Genomic DNA, 16,826 nt, shown 5'->3' on the forward strand with positions numbered 1-16,826 from the left:
CATTAAAATTGAAAAGAACTTTTAAAACAATGTAACTTTACTTGCAAAGAGACCATGAACTAAAAGAAAAGGCTATAAAACTCTTATCCCAAAAGGGGAGAACGTGTACATTTGGCAAGTTCAGACTGGTAATCTGTAATATATACCTATTTTTGATAAACATATGTCTATAACTGAAAAGACATCCTACATGGTCCTCACCAAAGCACATGCATTATTCCTGTATTCATCGTTTACTTGACTATATTAAAATTAATGTAGGAAGAAAGACATCTCCCAATACAGATTGAAACAGCTCTATCCAGCCGAGAAAAGTTCAATTACAATTGTTTGCAAGGCTAGAAAATGGTGAGAACACATCTCTTCTCAGAGGAAAAGGCAGCAGTAAATGTCAACTACCATGGACGAGCACCAGGAAAAAAAAAAAAAAAATTCCTTTGCTAGAAAAAGGAAAACCCTTAGAAAGAAAGAAGTCTTTTATCAAAAGACCTAAATTGGAATCATATGCAGATTATTTTTTAAAATACACTACTATTTATCTGTCCCTATGTGAAAACACACCAATATGGGACTATGTAGACTGTATACATATTCCACCTTGCGTAAATTCAGTACTTACCTGAATTTAATGTTTGTATACAGAAACTGCTGGTAATTTTACTGCCTTTGTAAGAGTGTCTCCACTCATCTTCCTGGGAGGCAATGGCAAATAGGAAAGAAATTCTCATTTTCAGCCCTTATGCTTAAGAGACAAAAAGAATTTGTATTTCTTTTGACTAAAAGTAATAGAACATCAGGAGTAGAAAGATGGAAGAACTGTCTCTCACTGTACTAACCTGCATATATAAAGAGTTTGGACAACTTTAAGAAATGCTCAACTTCAGTGGAATATTTCATCTCAAGCAACACAAATAACAGGAAACAATTCATCATGTTTTGATTACTTCCAAAAATCTTCACCGTTATCTAAAAATGAGAAGTTTTACTTACCACAAAATCTGAACTCAGACAGAATGATGGTTATATTTTACTGGCAGAATTTCCATTCTGAACATCAAGTATAAAAGTGGAAATAAAAAAAGATGCAAGTTAAAACTGCTTACGAAATAAACTACAAATTTTCTAGCACTTAGAACATGCTGAACTACTACTCTGAGATTCAGAATTTAAAGGTTTGTAGAGGGAGAACTTGGAGCTCTAAAAAATAACTTGAAGGTTAAAAATTGAAATTAAATATTTCTTGAGACTGAATCATTGGCTTTTTCCCAAATAAGCAGCATACACATGGTATTTTTTCGATGAAATATATCTTTCTGACAATCTTCAGCATTTGTAAGATGGCCTGTCCAGCAAGATTCCTCAATTTCCCTCACTGAAGAGGGCAAAGGTAGGGGACATTGTACATCTTGAAGCAGATGACACCAGTAAGTTATTTCTACCCAGAAGAAACATCTATATAGAAATCCAACATGAAAACCATCTTTTGCTTTTGACCAAGGGAAAAAGAAACTGGGGAAGTGATAATCCCCTTCGAATCCAGCATTTAAATGCTATGTGAAAACTGCTGCACTCTAAAGGGATTAACACAACAGAACCTCCTTAAAGCAGAGTGAAACTTTAAAAAATATTTAATATGAAGAGGTATAGTCTACTCAAATGTCCTAAGGTATCTTGGTCTTTCCCTCTACATAGAGACCTACCTACGAAGATTCCAGATTCCTATGGATCTGAATCCACACTACAGTTCACACATCGGTGTCTTTATAAACTGGGATCACTTCACATAAAATACACCGTCGTTTTCCCTTGGTTTGCCAATAAACTGCATTACAATTCAGTACTAACAGCATTTTTTCCTCTAAATTAGTATTGCAACATTACACCTCTTTCTAGACCTACTGAAGTAGGTCATACTACAAATATGAAATTTATATTAGTTCCTGAAGTACTTTTAGTTTTAAAAACACTTGACCATCAGATAGCCATCATCAGCTTATCAGCATCTCCCAAGTAAGCATACTTCACAATATGAAAACCTCACCACACAAAAACAGTGCTACTAATATATACTAACTTACACCAAAACCCCTGCATGCTTTCTTTGTTTTGTCTTCATAGAATCTTTGACAGGGAAAAACCATCCAAATTAAGATACCTTCATGCTTATAACTACTGAGAGCATTATAATCACTTATTCTGATCTCCTATGCAATAACATTTCACAGAAAAAAAAATCCCTGCATTATCTTAGGAGCCCATTTAACTATATGCATATTTTTAGGAAAAGGTCATTAAATTTTAATTGCATTTGAAATAATACCGCAACCCTTAGTAAATTGTCATCATCACTTCTAAAAGTTTGTATTGGGAGAAACGAGGCACCCGAATCAGAACTGGCCATTCTAGTAAAAAGCCAAATACTTAAAGATAAATAAATAATGAAAAAAATCATTGATCTTCAGACAGCCAATACAAAGCTGTCAAAATTCACAAGCAGAGACTTCTTTACAGAAGAAAACACACAAAAAGAATCTTGCACAAGGTGAAATTTAACAAGTTCCTGGACTAGCCAACACTGAAACTATGGTAGTCCCTTATGCACCATATTAATAAGTTATTCCATGAAAAAAGGGCAAAAAGCGGATAAATGATGAGGAGTTTATTTTTCCTCATTGTGAGCATATGCATGTGTGTTGCAGAAGGGAAAAATCAAGGTACTTATTTTACAATTATGGATGACTAAATTTTGTGCCCTTCTCATGTCTGCACCCTCTAAATCAGAAAGTACTAAGCTAATGAAGTGTGAAGGACAGAACTGGAACTACTTCTGAACATCAAAACCCATATTCTTTCAAATAGTAAGTACTGTCAAAAACATGAGGCACTGGAAAAGATAATACAGAAACAAGAGAATGATTAGTTACTAATCAACAAAGTACCATTTAAAAACTGAAATAAAAATTAAAGTTAACTAGGTATAAATATATTATTTAATTCAAACACTGACCTTCCTACCACTATCCATGCTATGTCTCTAAGACTAGAAGGTTATACAACATTTGCATAAACTGAGGGGGGGGGGGTTAAAAGGTACAGAAAATCTAAAGAAGGACAAATATAGCTTCCTATTTCATTGATTTTTCTCATCAAGAACATGCAAGACTAAAGCTCTGAGGCTAGCAATTACATGTGGATTTCTACACACACTTAAAATACTGTTTTTAACATCCTAACTGATTTAAAATCTGGCTACCTGAGGAACCATTTGTTTCCTTCTGCTAAATGCTAGTTATTCAGGGAAAGAACTCATGATGAACTCAAGTAAAATGAAGAGCTACTGGCTACACAAAGTAACTTCCTTTTTATAGAAGCCCTTTCCTGTCCAATCCTAAGGGTTTACCTGCTCACAGCACAAAATTGTCCCATCTTTTTTCTGGTTATTTGGGATCAACTAATCAGAAAAAAAAGAATTTATTCATTTAATGTATCATGTTGGCACTTACTAGAACAGCTAGTCATAGATGTAGATCCACACAGAACTATACAGTTTATAAAATTATAAAGTACATATTTTATTATTGTTAAAATCAGTGCAAATACTAGATGAGCACTTGGCATTACCAACCTAGACAAAACCACAAAAACTTATATCCCTGAAAAAAAAAAAAATCTTTGCAAAGTTAACGCTTCCTTTTTCTTTTTTTGAGCGTTTCACTATGCTAGAAATTATATGCTGCTTGAGGAAGAGTAATCTCAACAAAAACTGGCAGATTTAGGAGTGCTGCACTGCACAGTAAAAGATTCAGAAGTTAGGAAGTGATATAATTATAAAGAGTTCCTGGGGAATCCAATTTTTACTTTAGATTGACAAAGTCACCAAGTGTTCATCTAACACAGTAAATGAAGACATACAAAGAATGAAGTGTGCACACACATGCAAGACAGAAAACAAACTCCATACATGTTCTATGTCTAACACTTCTCATTGCAACAATTCATTTTTATAAAGCTTTAAGGCATCCAGTAGCAGCATTTCATTGCAGACCTTTGAAAATCAGCACAGAATGCCAGAAGAGCCTCTCTTGTTCCACATAAGTTTTCTTCAAATCCAGGTCAATAAACTGCTAAAAAGCCACCTATTTCCCTTTTCTTTTTCTGTGTTCCTCAGGAAAACTGTTGGTAGGCTGCCAGATTACAATAAAACATAAATATTCTATAACTCCAGTTCAATACTGCTGCCAAAACGGTATCTGCTGTAGCACCTGAATTGCTGCTGCTGCTACTACTACTATACACTATCCTACCTAGACTCTGGCATTTCCTAACACCAGGTTACAGATGGAAACAAAATGTAAACCTCAGCTAGATCAAGCTCCAACTCGGCATATGGCCCAACTGGTCTTTCCTCCCCCTTCCCTCATAGCCATGATATTTCACTGCCCAACTCTTTGGGAATATACTCCAATATATTTTTAATTCCATAAGCACACTGGATGCTCAACCAAGCCAACTGAATGGACATGTGCCATTTCCTACTTTTCCAGTGCATGCCTTCATAGAAATATTTTCAAGAATTTATCTTATAAAAAGAAAGACTCCACAGTTGTATATTCAGTTAAATATTTGTAATTTTTCATGTACAGTTTGAAAATCAGAGTTTAGAACACACTAGGAAGATGATAAATTGCTGCTGCCTCCAATTATCTGGTTCTCTACAGAGAATTTTCTTCCCCATACTGCCAATGAAGAATCTAAAAAGAACTAAAGTCACTACTTGAAAATAAAATTAAATACATGTACATACAAATCTTCCAAGAGCTTTGGAGGTGTGCACTATGGTTCTTGATTCAAGCAAACAGGTGCCACTCTATGAAGTGGGGGAAAAATCGTACAAATGTGTGAAGCTCTTTATGTGGGAAATTACGAGAGAGTTAAATGGCACTGAGCAAGGCACAAAAAGTGCTTTTAAAATAGAAACAAGGAAACATGCAGAGAACCTCAGTATCTAATTTAATTAATGATTGAGAATGCAAAGGCTCCAACTGGTGAAACATTAGCAGCAGCCATGAATTTCACTGTAGTTCTGTATAACAAGTAATCTTACCTGAGTGATTCTCAAAAAAATGTCAACACATCGATTGTATTTTTCATCTGATCCTGTCAATGCTGAGATGACAGGCCCTGCAGGATGCAGTGAGAGATCAATGATGAAAAACAGATGTTTAGTCTTTTCACAATCAAAACCTACAAGACCAGGCAAATACGAAATTTTGTGTGAGATTCATGCTTCTTTATATCCAACAAATACTAATGTTACATAATCACTTTCATATACATAAGTTGACAAGGGTATCTCTTCCTCACTTACAAGGGATCTGACCCCAGATCATTCATATCACCAACATATAACTTTAAACCTGGTCCCCAATATACTATTCTTTCAAGTGCTATCTGGTCACATAGCTAGTTATTTACATTAGCTACTTCCTACATCAACCTATGTTCTCTGTCCTTTCATGAGAGAGACTTAATTTTCTCCATCAATTATGCAGAACACTTAAACCTTACACAATTTATTGCAATTCAAAAGTCAGGAAGAGCAATGCACAATAGTATTGCTCATAACTAGCTCAAGCAAAGAGTGATAAACTCATATTCAAAAGTTACAAAGGCATGTTAGCATTGTACAGTTGGGAGCTGACTTCCACAGACGTGTTTCCAAATACTGCCTTAAACTGACATTTAAATCAGACCAGTTAAGCACTTGCAAATGAATTTTAATGCTTGGCTATAATCAAGAACAGCTCGTTTAATATTAAGTAAATTCCAATCAGATTCAACCATAATTAATTATCAAATATGTTAAAGTGAAAACAAGTTAATATGGGGGGATGGGAATTTAGATAGTTGTCATTTTATTACATATTAAAATTTTTGTCTATTAAATATAGAGGAAGTTTAAAACAGAGTATCCTGACAATCATTTCTCTATTTTTAACTAAAAATACAAGCAATGTAGTTAATCCTTATAGTGCTATAAATAATTACAAATAGGGATGCAGACACCCCTGAAATCAAGACAAAAATATGAGGAATAGATAAGGATCTGTAATGTAACATTTAAAAGACCTCTAGGCTAAACTCTGGTTTGATATTTCCTTTGGGGGACTGAAAGACAGAATGGCTCTGAATACCAGGGTGAATGTAAGGAACCTGATAGTTTCCTAAAGCCATGTCATGTAGTCAGGAAGAAGATAGTAGTGTATCTACAGTAAATTAATAGTCTCGCACATGCACAGCAAACTCATTTATTCCAACTGCCAAATACTAATTTTACATGTTTCCATGTTACTAGAAATCCTTAAAAGAATCATAAGACTGAGCTAGCCAGCACGAGCACCAAGAATACGCCACTACAGAGAGAGCATACTACAGTACACCAGAAATTCATACCAGACACAAACAATATATCTCTTTTCATTTACAGACAATTGTATTTGTTGTCAGAATAAACACAAATATTTTTGCTAAGTCCATTAAAACAGTGACATTTCAAAAACATGTTTATCAGCTTCATTACTGCACAGATATATTTGATAAACAGGAAAAATGTATTACAGTTTTAGATTGAAGCACATTAAGAATTTTATGCTAGTGTCAAACAAATCCAATTAGAAAACCAAAAGGCCTACCTAGAAACCTGACCATCAGTAAGAGTCGAAAAAGCAGCCCTTCTGTTTCTAGTATGTATTGCGTTTTATACCATGACACTGCAGCCTCTGAGGGTCAGATTAATTAAGATCAACAGCAGCTGCAGTGCAACGTGAGAAGCACACTGCCACGGCTCTCACCAGTCCAGCCCAATTACCTGCAGTATTCCAACGCTGGACAACTGACAACTACCATACTCCTCACCAAGTCATTAACTCCCACTGGCCTACTGATAAATGTTAAAAAACAAACTAACCTCTTTTTAAGATGGACTGCAAAAGCTGACTGCATGCGCTGCAGGATGCAACTATGAGTCCCAGAGAGATGTTTGCCAGTCAAATCTTTACAGATGTTGCTTAACTTTATACTACAGCTGTGTCCAATGACACAAATGAGACAGCAATCAGGCACAAGCCCTCCTCCCAAATCCCTCTATGCCCCATTGCTAAAACCCAGTCTGACAAAGTCACTAAATCCAAGGTTTTCTCCCCTGGCCAAAAAGCTACTGATCACTGACAAAATAAATTCTGCGGTCAGCTACTGAGGATAATATCTAAGTTAATACAATTAATTAAAGAACAAAATCAAAGAGTATTTAAAAAAGGCATTGCTTGTTACAGGTTGCACCCATTAAGAAAAGCAAGAACTTACTGCACAAGGGAGAAGAGGAAAACAATTAAGAGATTCAGACATTCCCCGTTTATATTTCTTAAATATTAGCTCCAAGACTTATGTTCTGACAAACATCCATCCACGAACTTTGGCTATTTTTCTTAGGTTTTATTTTTGGTTTGTTTGTTTTGTTTTTTTTCCAGAATGCATAAGTCCAGAAAATAGATATACTTAATGAATAATTGCTTTACGGAAATCTCAACTTTATCAAAACACAATACTGTTACTAGAAATGCCTTCATTTACATAGCTTTCTAATCTACTGAGAATCTTTTATTTTCAATTATACTGAAAACTAGTCAAAAGCAATCACAAGAAAAAAGTTGAAAATTATTAAATATGGCATTTCCCTGTGATAACAGCCATCCTCACTTTGTTCTTTATTTTGCCAACGAAGTGCACATATAGTTAGTCTGTATCATTTATTAAAGTTAGACTAAACATTCCAAATCTATCACAAGTTGTTTTAAACCTTTCTTATACAAGACACAGCACTTTCTTGCAAACCAAAGCCATTTACTATGTCAAAATTTATTCACTCATTAAGATGAATAAGTCCCTACACATAGAAGAAATCAGTGCGACATTTCTACTTAAACTTCCACTCAAACTTTCTCTAAACCTACCAAATGAGAAGCTGCTAAGTGATAGTACACTGGGTAAGTTAAATATGTTACAATCTCAGGATCACACCAAGTTACATATTCAGTTTCAGCTTCCTTTTAAATGTAAAATACTACAGATCTGCTGGCTAACAAGCTAACTTTTTTTTATTCTGTTCCAGTAACCAGGCAACAGACAACTGTCCAACTGAGAATTATCTCTCTGAACAGCTGGCAATCAACACTTGGGAGTTTTTAGTGGTTGGTTTTTTGTTTGTTTGTTTTTTTAAACTAGTAGAAAGATCAGTGATTACTTTACAAACCCACACAGATCCAGATTCCACCTCTGAAATCTCTGCTCATTACTTACTCATTTCCTCAGTCTCATTATCCCCAAAGTTACTCATGTAAGTAAATGTTTACAACAGACTGAAAAACTTAGATATACATAGATATACATTTATGAAGCCTCTAATTAGCTAATGTTAACACTTTAGAAAAAAATTATAAGTATCAAGAATAAAAGTGAGATGCATTTATTGATGTATGAAAAACCACCTTCAAGAAACCATGACAACAGACGGCTAATAACTAACGCCATTCTCGCTTCTAACTCCATTACTCTTTTTTTCTCTTCCATAGCTGAAAAAGCAGTATTTCACTTCAACATGATTTCAAGTGTTGATTTTTAGAAGAGATTCTTTTCCCTACTAGACTTTAGGTTATTCTTAAGAGTTAAAAATTAACATGACAATAATAATGGTGAGCCAAGCTTGATATATTATACTTTCCCCCTTCTTAACAGTTTAACAGGAGTAACAAAGCTAGAAAGTGAACTTATTTATAAATTCCTGTAAAGCTGTGTTACTTACACATTCAGTGTGTTTGAAAGGATTTTAAGAGTCAGAAAGAGACTTTTCAAAAGGGCTGTTGCACAAAGATTAGCTAGACGATCTCCCATAATACATGAATGTTTAAAAAAAATCTGATATTCAAACACAAAACATCTCGAATACAAGTCACTTGGTAAAAACATAACACAGCCTCACAACACTTCATACACTCTCTACACAAGGCGGGGGAGGAAACTCCCACCTTTTGTATTCTCCAAACATTTAGATCACTACTGATTAGAAATCTGCTATAAAAACAACACAGCTAATCTATTGTTAAAAGCAGTAAAACCTTATCCCCATTTAATTATGTTTTTATTAATCTCTGCTCTTAATATGATCTAATTTCAGTACACATATGACTTCATATTCCAATAAATTGAAGAACACTGACTGAGCTCAAATTCACTCAAGCACCAAGTTCAGACCAGGCAAGATCTTGTTGCAAGATAAACAACATGATGCGATGTAACATAATTTTGTGCACGTGTGCGTGCGCACGTGTGTGTATGTGTGAGACTGGGGCAGGAGCACAGACAGAGTGAGCAAGCAAGAGTGCCTGAGAGAGAAAGCAAGCCAGAGTGCACGCCAGAATTTACAATGGAAAAAAATACATATGTCCAGAGTAGTTTTCAGTCCAGCGCTCACTATGATTCAGAATGGAGAAACAGATAAGACAATGACAGCTTAATACAACAGAAATAGTGACTCTTTTATATTACTCAAAATAAAACCATACATTAAAATAGCTTCGCAGAACGGCCACTTTCTTTATGAAGTTCACTTCATTAATATTAAAGTAGCATGGCTACCTCTGTATTTAAATTTTGGACCAGAACCTACTAGTCAATACACACTCTGTACTTCTCTGCACAAAGGATCAGCACCGTTTAGTTTAAAGTAGGGCATATTTTGCCATTTTCATTTCATTTCCACTAATGTAGGGAGGACAAGCCTAAACACAAAAGAATTGGGGATAACCTAAGCACAATAACCAAAGGCAAATTGCAGAAGTCCAGACAATTAGAAAAAGTCATCTGGTAACCTGAAAAGAGAACAATAAATTGTGTACTCAAAAAATAAGACTGTAGTGGACAGTAATGTATTTATATACTGCTTCCTATTTTATAAAAATGTTCAGTGAAAAGCTGTTTTTTCCTTCAATTTCTTGTAATTAGAGCTGCCATATAATTCTTCAGTAATTATGTCACCTTTTGATGCACAAAAATAATTCCAACAGAAATCAGTCTGCATACTGAAGTCCTATATCACAGAGGAAAAAAAAAAAGAACACTATTAGATCATAGGAACTACTCATGACTTCTGTATTACAACCAACTTCCTCCTTTCCAAACAGCAACTTACTCAAACTGTGCTAAAACTTTTTGGAAATACAGAAAAGTTTCACAGAAGCTTCAGCGAGAGAGCATTCCATAGCGAAATGTACATTAAACACATTTACAGTCACAAGCATCAGAAGTACGGACTAAGTGACTTCTATTAAGAAAACAGAATAATTGTTTAAGATTTTGTAAGAAAAATAAACCGTATCTTTTCATTAGCTATTTCATAAGGTTTGTATTCCCTAATGCTATATGAGCATGAGAGTCTGGAAGAAACCCAAAAGCCATCAGCTCAGGGAATGCCAGGACCTCCGAAAATTCCATGGGCTGGTGGTCAAACGCAAACAGAAAGACTAACAAGAGCTAGCCACACTGGAATCCACTTCTCATCCCTGTTCCATACTTTAGCAGGTATCAGTCGCCAACTTCCTTAAAACATTCATTTTCTATATGACACAATGTGGCTGCAAATTCAAAGCAGACTGTACGAAGTCAAACTGGAACTTCATTTGCACCTGTTACAGTGAAACTGCTTGAGCCTTGCTACCCTAGTTATTTATATTATTACTACTGATTTTAAGAGAGAATGTGTTTATGTCAAAGATTTTTACTCATGTCATTCTAGCTTGCTAATTTTTATTTTTCAAAGGTTCTTCTGCTACTACTGCTGTATCTTTACAATTTGCTACACAAAAAAATATGTAATTCTGATTTAATCAGAAAACAGAAGAACTATGCTAGAGCACTGAACAAAAGATCTAATCTTTGGAGCGTCCTTTCCAAGTGAGTGTAAATAAACTGTAGTAAAATGAAAAGGCTTGTAATTTGGTATTTGGAATATTCTTCATAAACACCAATTTTCTGTAACATCCTTGCATATCTGATACCACCTCATGTATAATGCAGAAAATCTATTTCATTTTCATCTATTGACAGTGAATTTAATTTACTATTGCGGCTCTTTACCCAGATTATGTTATTAATTCTGCAATCAGGCTCTTTTGAATGCTTTTATTTCTTCCAAGAGTTTTCACAATTCTACATTGATTTTTTTTCCACCCTAACATACCTTTCAGAATAAAAGACCATTTTTTCTAACTTTCTAAAGAAAAGTAAAAAAGAAAAAAACTCAAAGATAACAAGCATCAGTTCACAAGCTGTATCTTTCAACAGGAAAAATCTACATATATCACTTTAACCTCTGACATTTAAGTATTATAAACTACATTCATTAAGGAGATGTACGACAGGTACATTAAAATTTCCACATCAAAAATCATCATTGTAAATAGACCACAGTCTCTCCATTACTAAAAAATTATCCACTTCTACCTGACACTAGAGAATGGGAAAGCTAAATGCTCCAATGTTTACATCCATACCAACTGCCTTCACTATTTTGTAGAATTCGGTCATCTTGTTAAACTAGATCAAATGCAAAGCAGCTTTTATTTTTCCAACAGAAAAGAGTTGGTAATAGCTAGTCAACTCAATTCTAGATCACCAGTTATTCTTCAAAATAACAAAATCAAAACACCAAAAAAAGTATTAGCTATGTTATTTCGCATTGGTTTTTAAAAAGTCCTCTAGAACAAAGTTCAATTACAGAACGCTAATTTGTTCATCTGTAGGGAAGAAAAAAGATTATTCAATTGCAGAAGCTAAAATCTTGTATATCATTACATAAGACTCCCTCTTCAGAAATCTTATAAAGGAGAAATGCCAAATCAGGTATTTATTATTGTTATATGCAAATACTAAAAACTTCTTTCTTATGCATTAATACAGTTGATAAAATACTCATTTCTTTATTCATCCAAAGTATTTCACTTTTATAATAGAGTTTTCTTCCACCATCATGATAAACATAATATAAAGAATATCGAAAGAGCAGCGCTTGTCCTCTTTACTTCACTCCAGAGCCAGTGAACAAAGCAGTGAAGCAGAAAGAAGGTACATAATGGATTTAAAGTAAATGGCCCATTCTTTAAGAGGCAGCCTCTCATTTTTACTCATTCTAACTTAATTGTCATTACAATGTCTGGAAACTTCAAACAAACAATTATTTTTACGCCAGCTGTCAAGTTGGTTCCTTAAAGCTAGATTTTTATTTTTTTTAAACTAAAAACCAAAGCAATCAAAATGTTAATGAAAATATTCTTTTGCATAAACATTTTAAACATCTTTAAACATATTTCAAGCAGTTAATGCCCAGTCCATTCCATACACCAAGACAGACAGAACATTCACTGTTGCACTTCGTAACATACTTTTCTAAGAAATAATGCTTCCAGCTGCACTGGAAGATTAATCGTCAATATATGAAACACACTGACACATACATCCACCCCATGGGATTTAAAAATAAAGAATTGGTTAATTTTTGCACCTACCTGGGTAAAAATCTTTGGATTTAGACAGCTTGATGGTGGCCCCAGTCTCTTTCTGCAACTGAACAATTGTCTGTCCTCCCTTCCCAATTATAGATCCAGCAGCATAACTAGGTATGAGGACCTTTAGAAAATACTGGCCATCCTCTGAAAAATTGAGATATGCATGGTTAATATGGCTTACAAACTCTGATTTTTCCACCCCAGACCCACAAATAAACAAAATGTTACATCTTTAAACTCATCCAGTAATACAGGCATTTACATCTAACCAGTTGCGTCATTCTACAAGACATGTTTAGACTATGTCTCTGACATTTTAAAATATGTATGTTTATTCTGAGCAAATTAAAGAATCTATATAGATTCCTTAATTCCATAAAAGAATAAGAATAAAATTCAAATTATATTTCAAACGTGGATTTTTTCCCAATGGTAACCACAGCACACAGAAATGATCGAACCCCTTTTTAAAAAAATAAAGCCCTGCACGAAAACGTGCCTAGTGACAACTACAACCTTGCTTGAAAATACTGCAAAAGAAATGCCAAAACTCGGAAGGAATGAATTGTAAATTCTGATGGGCTATTTGTTTGTCATTAGCAAACACATGAGAATAGCAATTAGCTATTGCCTGCATTCTTCTTAAGTGAGCAAAACGACTACTCTGCTACCAAATAACCCACCCAAAATGTGGGGTTTTATTCCAAGCATTTCAGCCACTGCCAAAAAAACAACTCAACATGGTGCGGGTGGAATCACTTGCCTAAGTAATCCTGATGTATTCCTTTAGCACTTCTTAAGCGACAATGATCTCTTTTAAGCTCATTAATTAAAGGACATTAAGAAGAATTTTTCCTAATTGATCAAAAGCCTAAGTCACTTATTTTAAATACACTTAAAAGGTGACAAGATAGACAATGCCAGTCCTCTACCCGCCACTAGTGTTAAAACACACAATTGGAACAGGAAAAAATATATATAATGGAGGGGGGAAAGAAAAAAGGATTCCCAGCCTGATTTGGCCCTGCACAATTGTCTGTGCCCTCACCCCACTGCTAAATCCACCTACACTGAAGTCTAAGGACCTTCCGTAACCGGCTCCGAAAAAGTGCAAGACAATAAGGGTCCGCTGGTTCCCCAGACTTAGGCTCTCCCCAGTAATTAAGGCAACGTCCCATTGGCATGGATATCAAGATTCTTATCATGAAACCTGTTTCACAAAGTTATTTTTTTTCCCCTAAGCGGAACGAACGATCCCAGTTCACCTTACTTCTCTTATCCGAGACTATAAGCGTCTCAAGAAGTGCCTATGTGTGACAGTCGTGCCCACCCGTATGAACAGAGCTGGCTGAACCACGCACTATATAGAGTCAGACCGCTGCTCTTAATATTGGGCAAATAAATTCACCCCTGCCTCGGTGCATTGTTATGACGACTCCCGTGCAAACGGATAGCGGAGATGCTGGTCCCGTTATAACTCATCACCTCCAGGAAGAGCAGGACGTTAACCAGCGAGTCCCCGCAGCCGGGAGGCGACTCCCCCCGCCACCAGCCAGCCCTCGCCCCCAGCACGGCAAACACACGCCGTGCCTGCGCTGACAATAGGAGTGAGGCCAAGGAGGAGGAAAACGCACGGCAAGGCTGAAATTCAACTTGCGACCCAGAGCATGTGGAAGGAGGAAAGTGCGTTTGCCGTCTCCTTCCAGCTGCCATTTATTTTCGCCCATCGTTAAACGGCCGAAGGAGATAGCTGGGCTGCAGAAGCCCCTTGTGCTCCCTCCTAGTCTCCGTAGGGTCACGGCTGTGCAGCCGCGGCGTGGATATTAAATAAAAAGACTGGTAGATGCTGAAAACCGACGCCATTTTGATGAATGATAACATTAGAGAAATGGGAATGTTTGGGGGGGAAGGGGGGGAGGCAGGCAGGCAGGTAGGGAAGCGGAGAGGTGGGTGGGTTGGGCGGGGGGGGGAGGTGACAGAGGATATACCCACCGCCCGTGTTGGTCCTCTTGGTGCTGCCGGCTTCAGGGGGGGCTTCAAGCGGTCTTTTCCGGGAGTCCGGCGGGTCCAGGTCTATGGGAACCCCGGTGTGGGTCCCGTTCTGCTGGATGGGAGCTGCCGCCATCATGTTTGCTGCTGCTCGGAGGAGAATTGTCTCTTCCCTTCTGTGGTGGGGGGGCAGGGAGGGAAGGGGGGAGGAGGAGAAGGAGGAGGAGGAGGAGGAAGGGGGAGGAGGAGGGGAGGGGGCTCGTCCCGTTCTCTTGTCCTTTTCAAAAATGTAGAGCTAAGCTCGGGATTGTCGAGGATGCTGCGCGCCTTGTTTATCTGGCACCCGGGGGGAGGGAAGGGAAAGGAGGGAGGGAAGCGGGCAGGACTGGGCTGGAGGAGCAGCTGCAGTGCAGTGTCAGGAGGAGATGAGGAGAAGGGAGACAGGGGAACGAGGGGGGCGAGAGAGGGAAGAGAAAGGGGGAGAGGAGAGGAGGAGGAGGGGAAAGAGTGAAAAGAGTGAGACAGGAGGAGGAGAGGACAGAGTGAGTGGGAGAGGAGAGGAGGGGAGAGAGAACGAGTGAGACTGAGGCGGCGGGGAGGGAGGGGGAGAAGGAGGGAGGGAGGGAGCGAGCGGTGTAAATGGTGGGCGAGGGAGTGAGTGGGAGATGATTCACGCTGCCTCTGAGCCCCCTTCCCTCCCTGCCTGCCCTAGTGCCGCGCCTGGCGCTGCGGCTCGGCTGCCCGCCGCTCTCGGGCGCTCCTGCCCTCCCTCACTGACGGGCTCGCGTGCACGGGGGTGGCGAGGGGGGACCTCTGCCTGTGCGGCGCTGCCCCGCTCTCGCCCCGGCACCGCCGCCTCCGCCGGGCGCAGGGGCGGCTGGCTGGCCGAGCGGCCGCGGGCTGGGGGCCACCACCCTCGGCTACACCACAGACACCCAAAAGGCAGGAGAGGTTAGCGCCGCGGGAGGGGGTGCAAGTACGGGCGGGGGGCGCGGGGGACAGGCGCAGGGCGGGGGGGCGGTGGAGGAGTAGGCCGGGATAAAAAAGAAGGGCGGGTCTGCCTGCCAAGACAGGCGGGGGATCCGGCCAATCGGAACAAAAAAGAGCGCGGTTAGGATTGAAACGTATCGCCAATCACGGACCGCGAGTGGAAGAGCCGTTGGGGGGGAGGCGGGGGTGGTTTAACCTCTGCGGTGGCTGGCGGGGGGTGGGGGGTGGCGACGGCGACAACGACGACGACGACGATGGGGAGGGTGTGTGTGGAGGCCGGCTCCCGCCCCGGCAGGGTCCCCGCCGTGATGCGGCGTCACCTGGGTTACACACTGCGCCTCATAGGCCCGCAGCTGCGTGGGAGGACGGCGGAGATTGCCCGAGGAGGCTGCGGGATAGCGGGGACGCGTCCTCGTTGAGGCTGGCTGCACCACCGCGGCGCGACCCGGCCGGTGTGGCCGGGGCCCTGTCTCCCGGCCGCCGCCGCTGGCGGGCGGGGGGCAGCGCCGCCGCGCCGGGAGCCTTGGACGCGCCGGGCTGCATCGCGCAGGCTTGTAGCAAAAATAATAAAGATATTATTTTTATCCTGTGACAGCCGGGCTAGCTGGAGCTATGTGACACAGAGCGGCATTTCTTATGTAAATATTTCGTAGAAAATTCAAAGATGTTTCACTGCGACGAAGGTTATTTCTGCTTGCAAATCTCAAATTATCAGGTTGAAGCTTAAAACATTGTAAGGTGCAGGGGGCGGGGGTGGGAGGGCTCGGGGGGGTGTCTACGTACTATAAAAGCATTTTTACTCGACTCTGCTATTTAATTGACTCATTGCCTTTGAAAAATTTTTTCAAACCAATCTAACTGTAATGGTAGTGGTCAGTACTAGAGCATCAATTCTGTACAGAATTTAGAAATGTGTGTTTATTGCATTGGACCGTGCTCTGTGCTAAATTCGTATTGATATGTATGCGTGTGGAATGGCTGCTGACTTGATTCCTCTTACTATGCAAGCTTAAAACCTGGCTGTTTGTGGATGAAATCCAATTTCCATTCTAAGCTCCCTGGGAGACTCGGCCTTAGTTTTAGTAATCATCATTAATACTGTCCCAAACAATTTTTAGTACTTAAAATACAAATTTCATGTATAATATATAATGCAGCACATCACCTCTACTTATAAATTATAAGCCAGATATGTAATGCATTATAGGATATTAAAATGTGGACACTTTAACA

The 16,826-nt window shown here is 38.9% G+C and overlaps 1 protein-coding gene across 4 annotated transcripts in view; it reads right to left on the bottom strand.

Moving 5' to 3' along the window:
- Positions 1-15,585, bottom strand: part of NOVA1 (NOVA alternative splicing regulator 1) — a 158,016-nt gene extending 142,431 nt beyond the window's left edge. For 2 of the 4 annotated variants that reach the window (XM_087746649.1, XM_087746648.1), the window contains exon 1: positions 12,615-12,753. Coding sequence is in view for 2 of the 4 variants with exons in the window: in XM_087746647.1 (XP_087602773.1) it covers positions 12,615-12,758; positions 14,607-14,742 (280 nt within the window). In the remaining 2 variants the exon portion in view is untranslated. Of the gene's footprint in view, positions 1-12,614; positions 12,759-14,606 lie in introns of those variants that run through there. The other 2 variants (XM_087746647.1, XM_087746646.1) reach the window with 2 other exon arrangements.
- Positions 15,586-16,826: the final 1,241 nt, after the last annotated feature.

Source organism: Nipponia nippon, unplaced genomic scaffold (assembly GCF_047370975.1).
Source record: "Nipponia nippon isolate SJK-2023a ecotype South Korea unplaced genomic scaffold, ASM4737097v1 scaffold_10, whole genome shotgun sequence".
Classification (NCBI taxonomy): Eukaryota; Metazoa; Chordata; class Aves; order Pelecaniformes; family Threskiornithidae; genus Nipponia; species Nipponia nippon.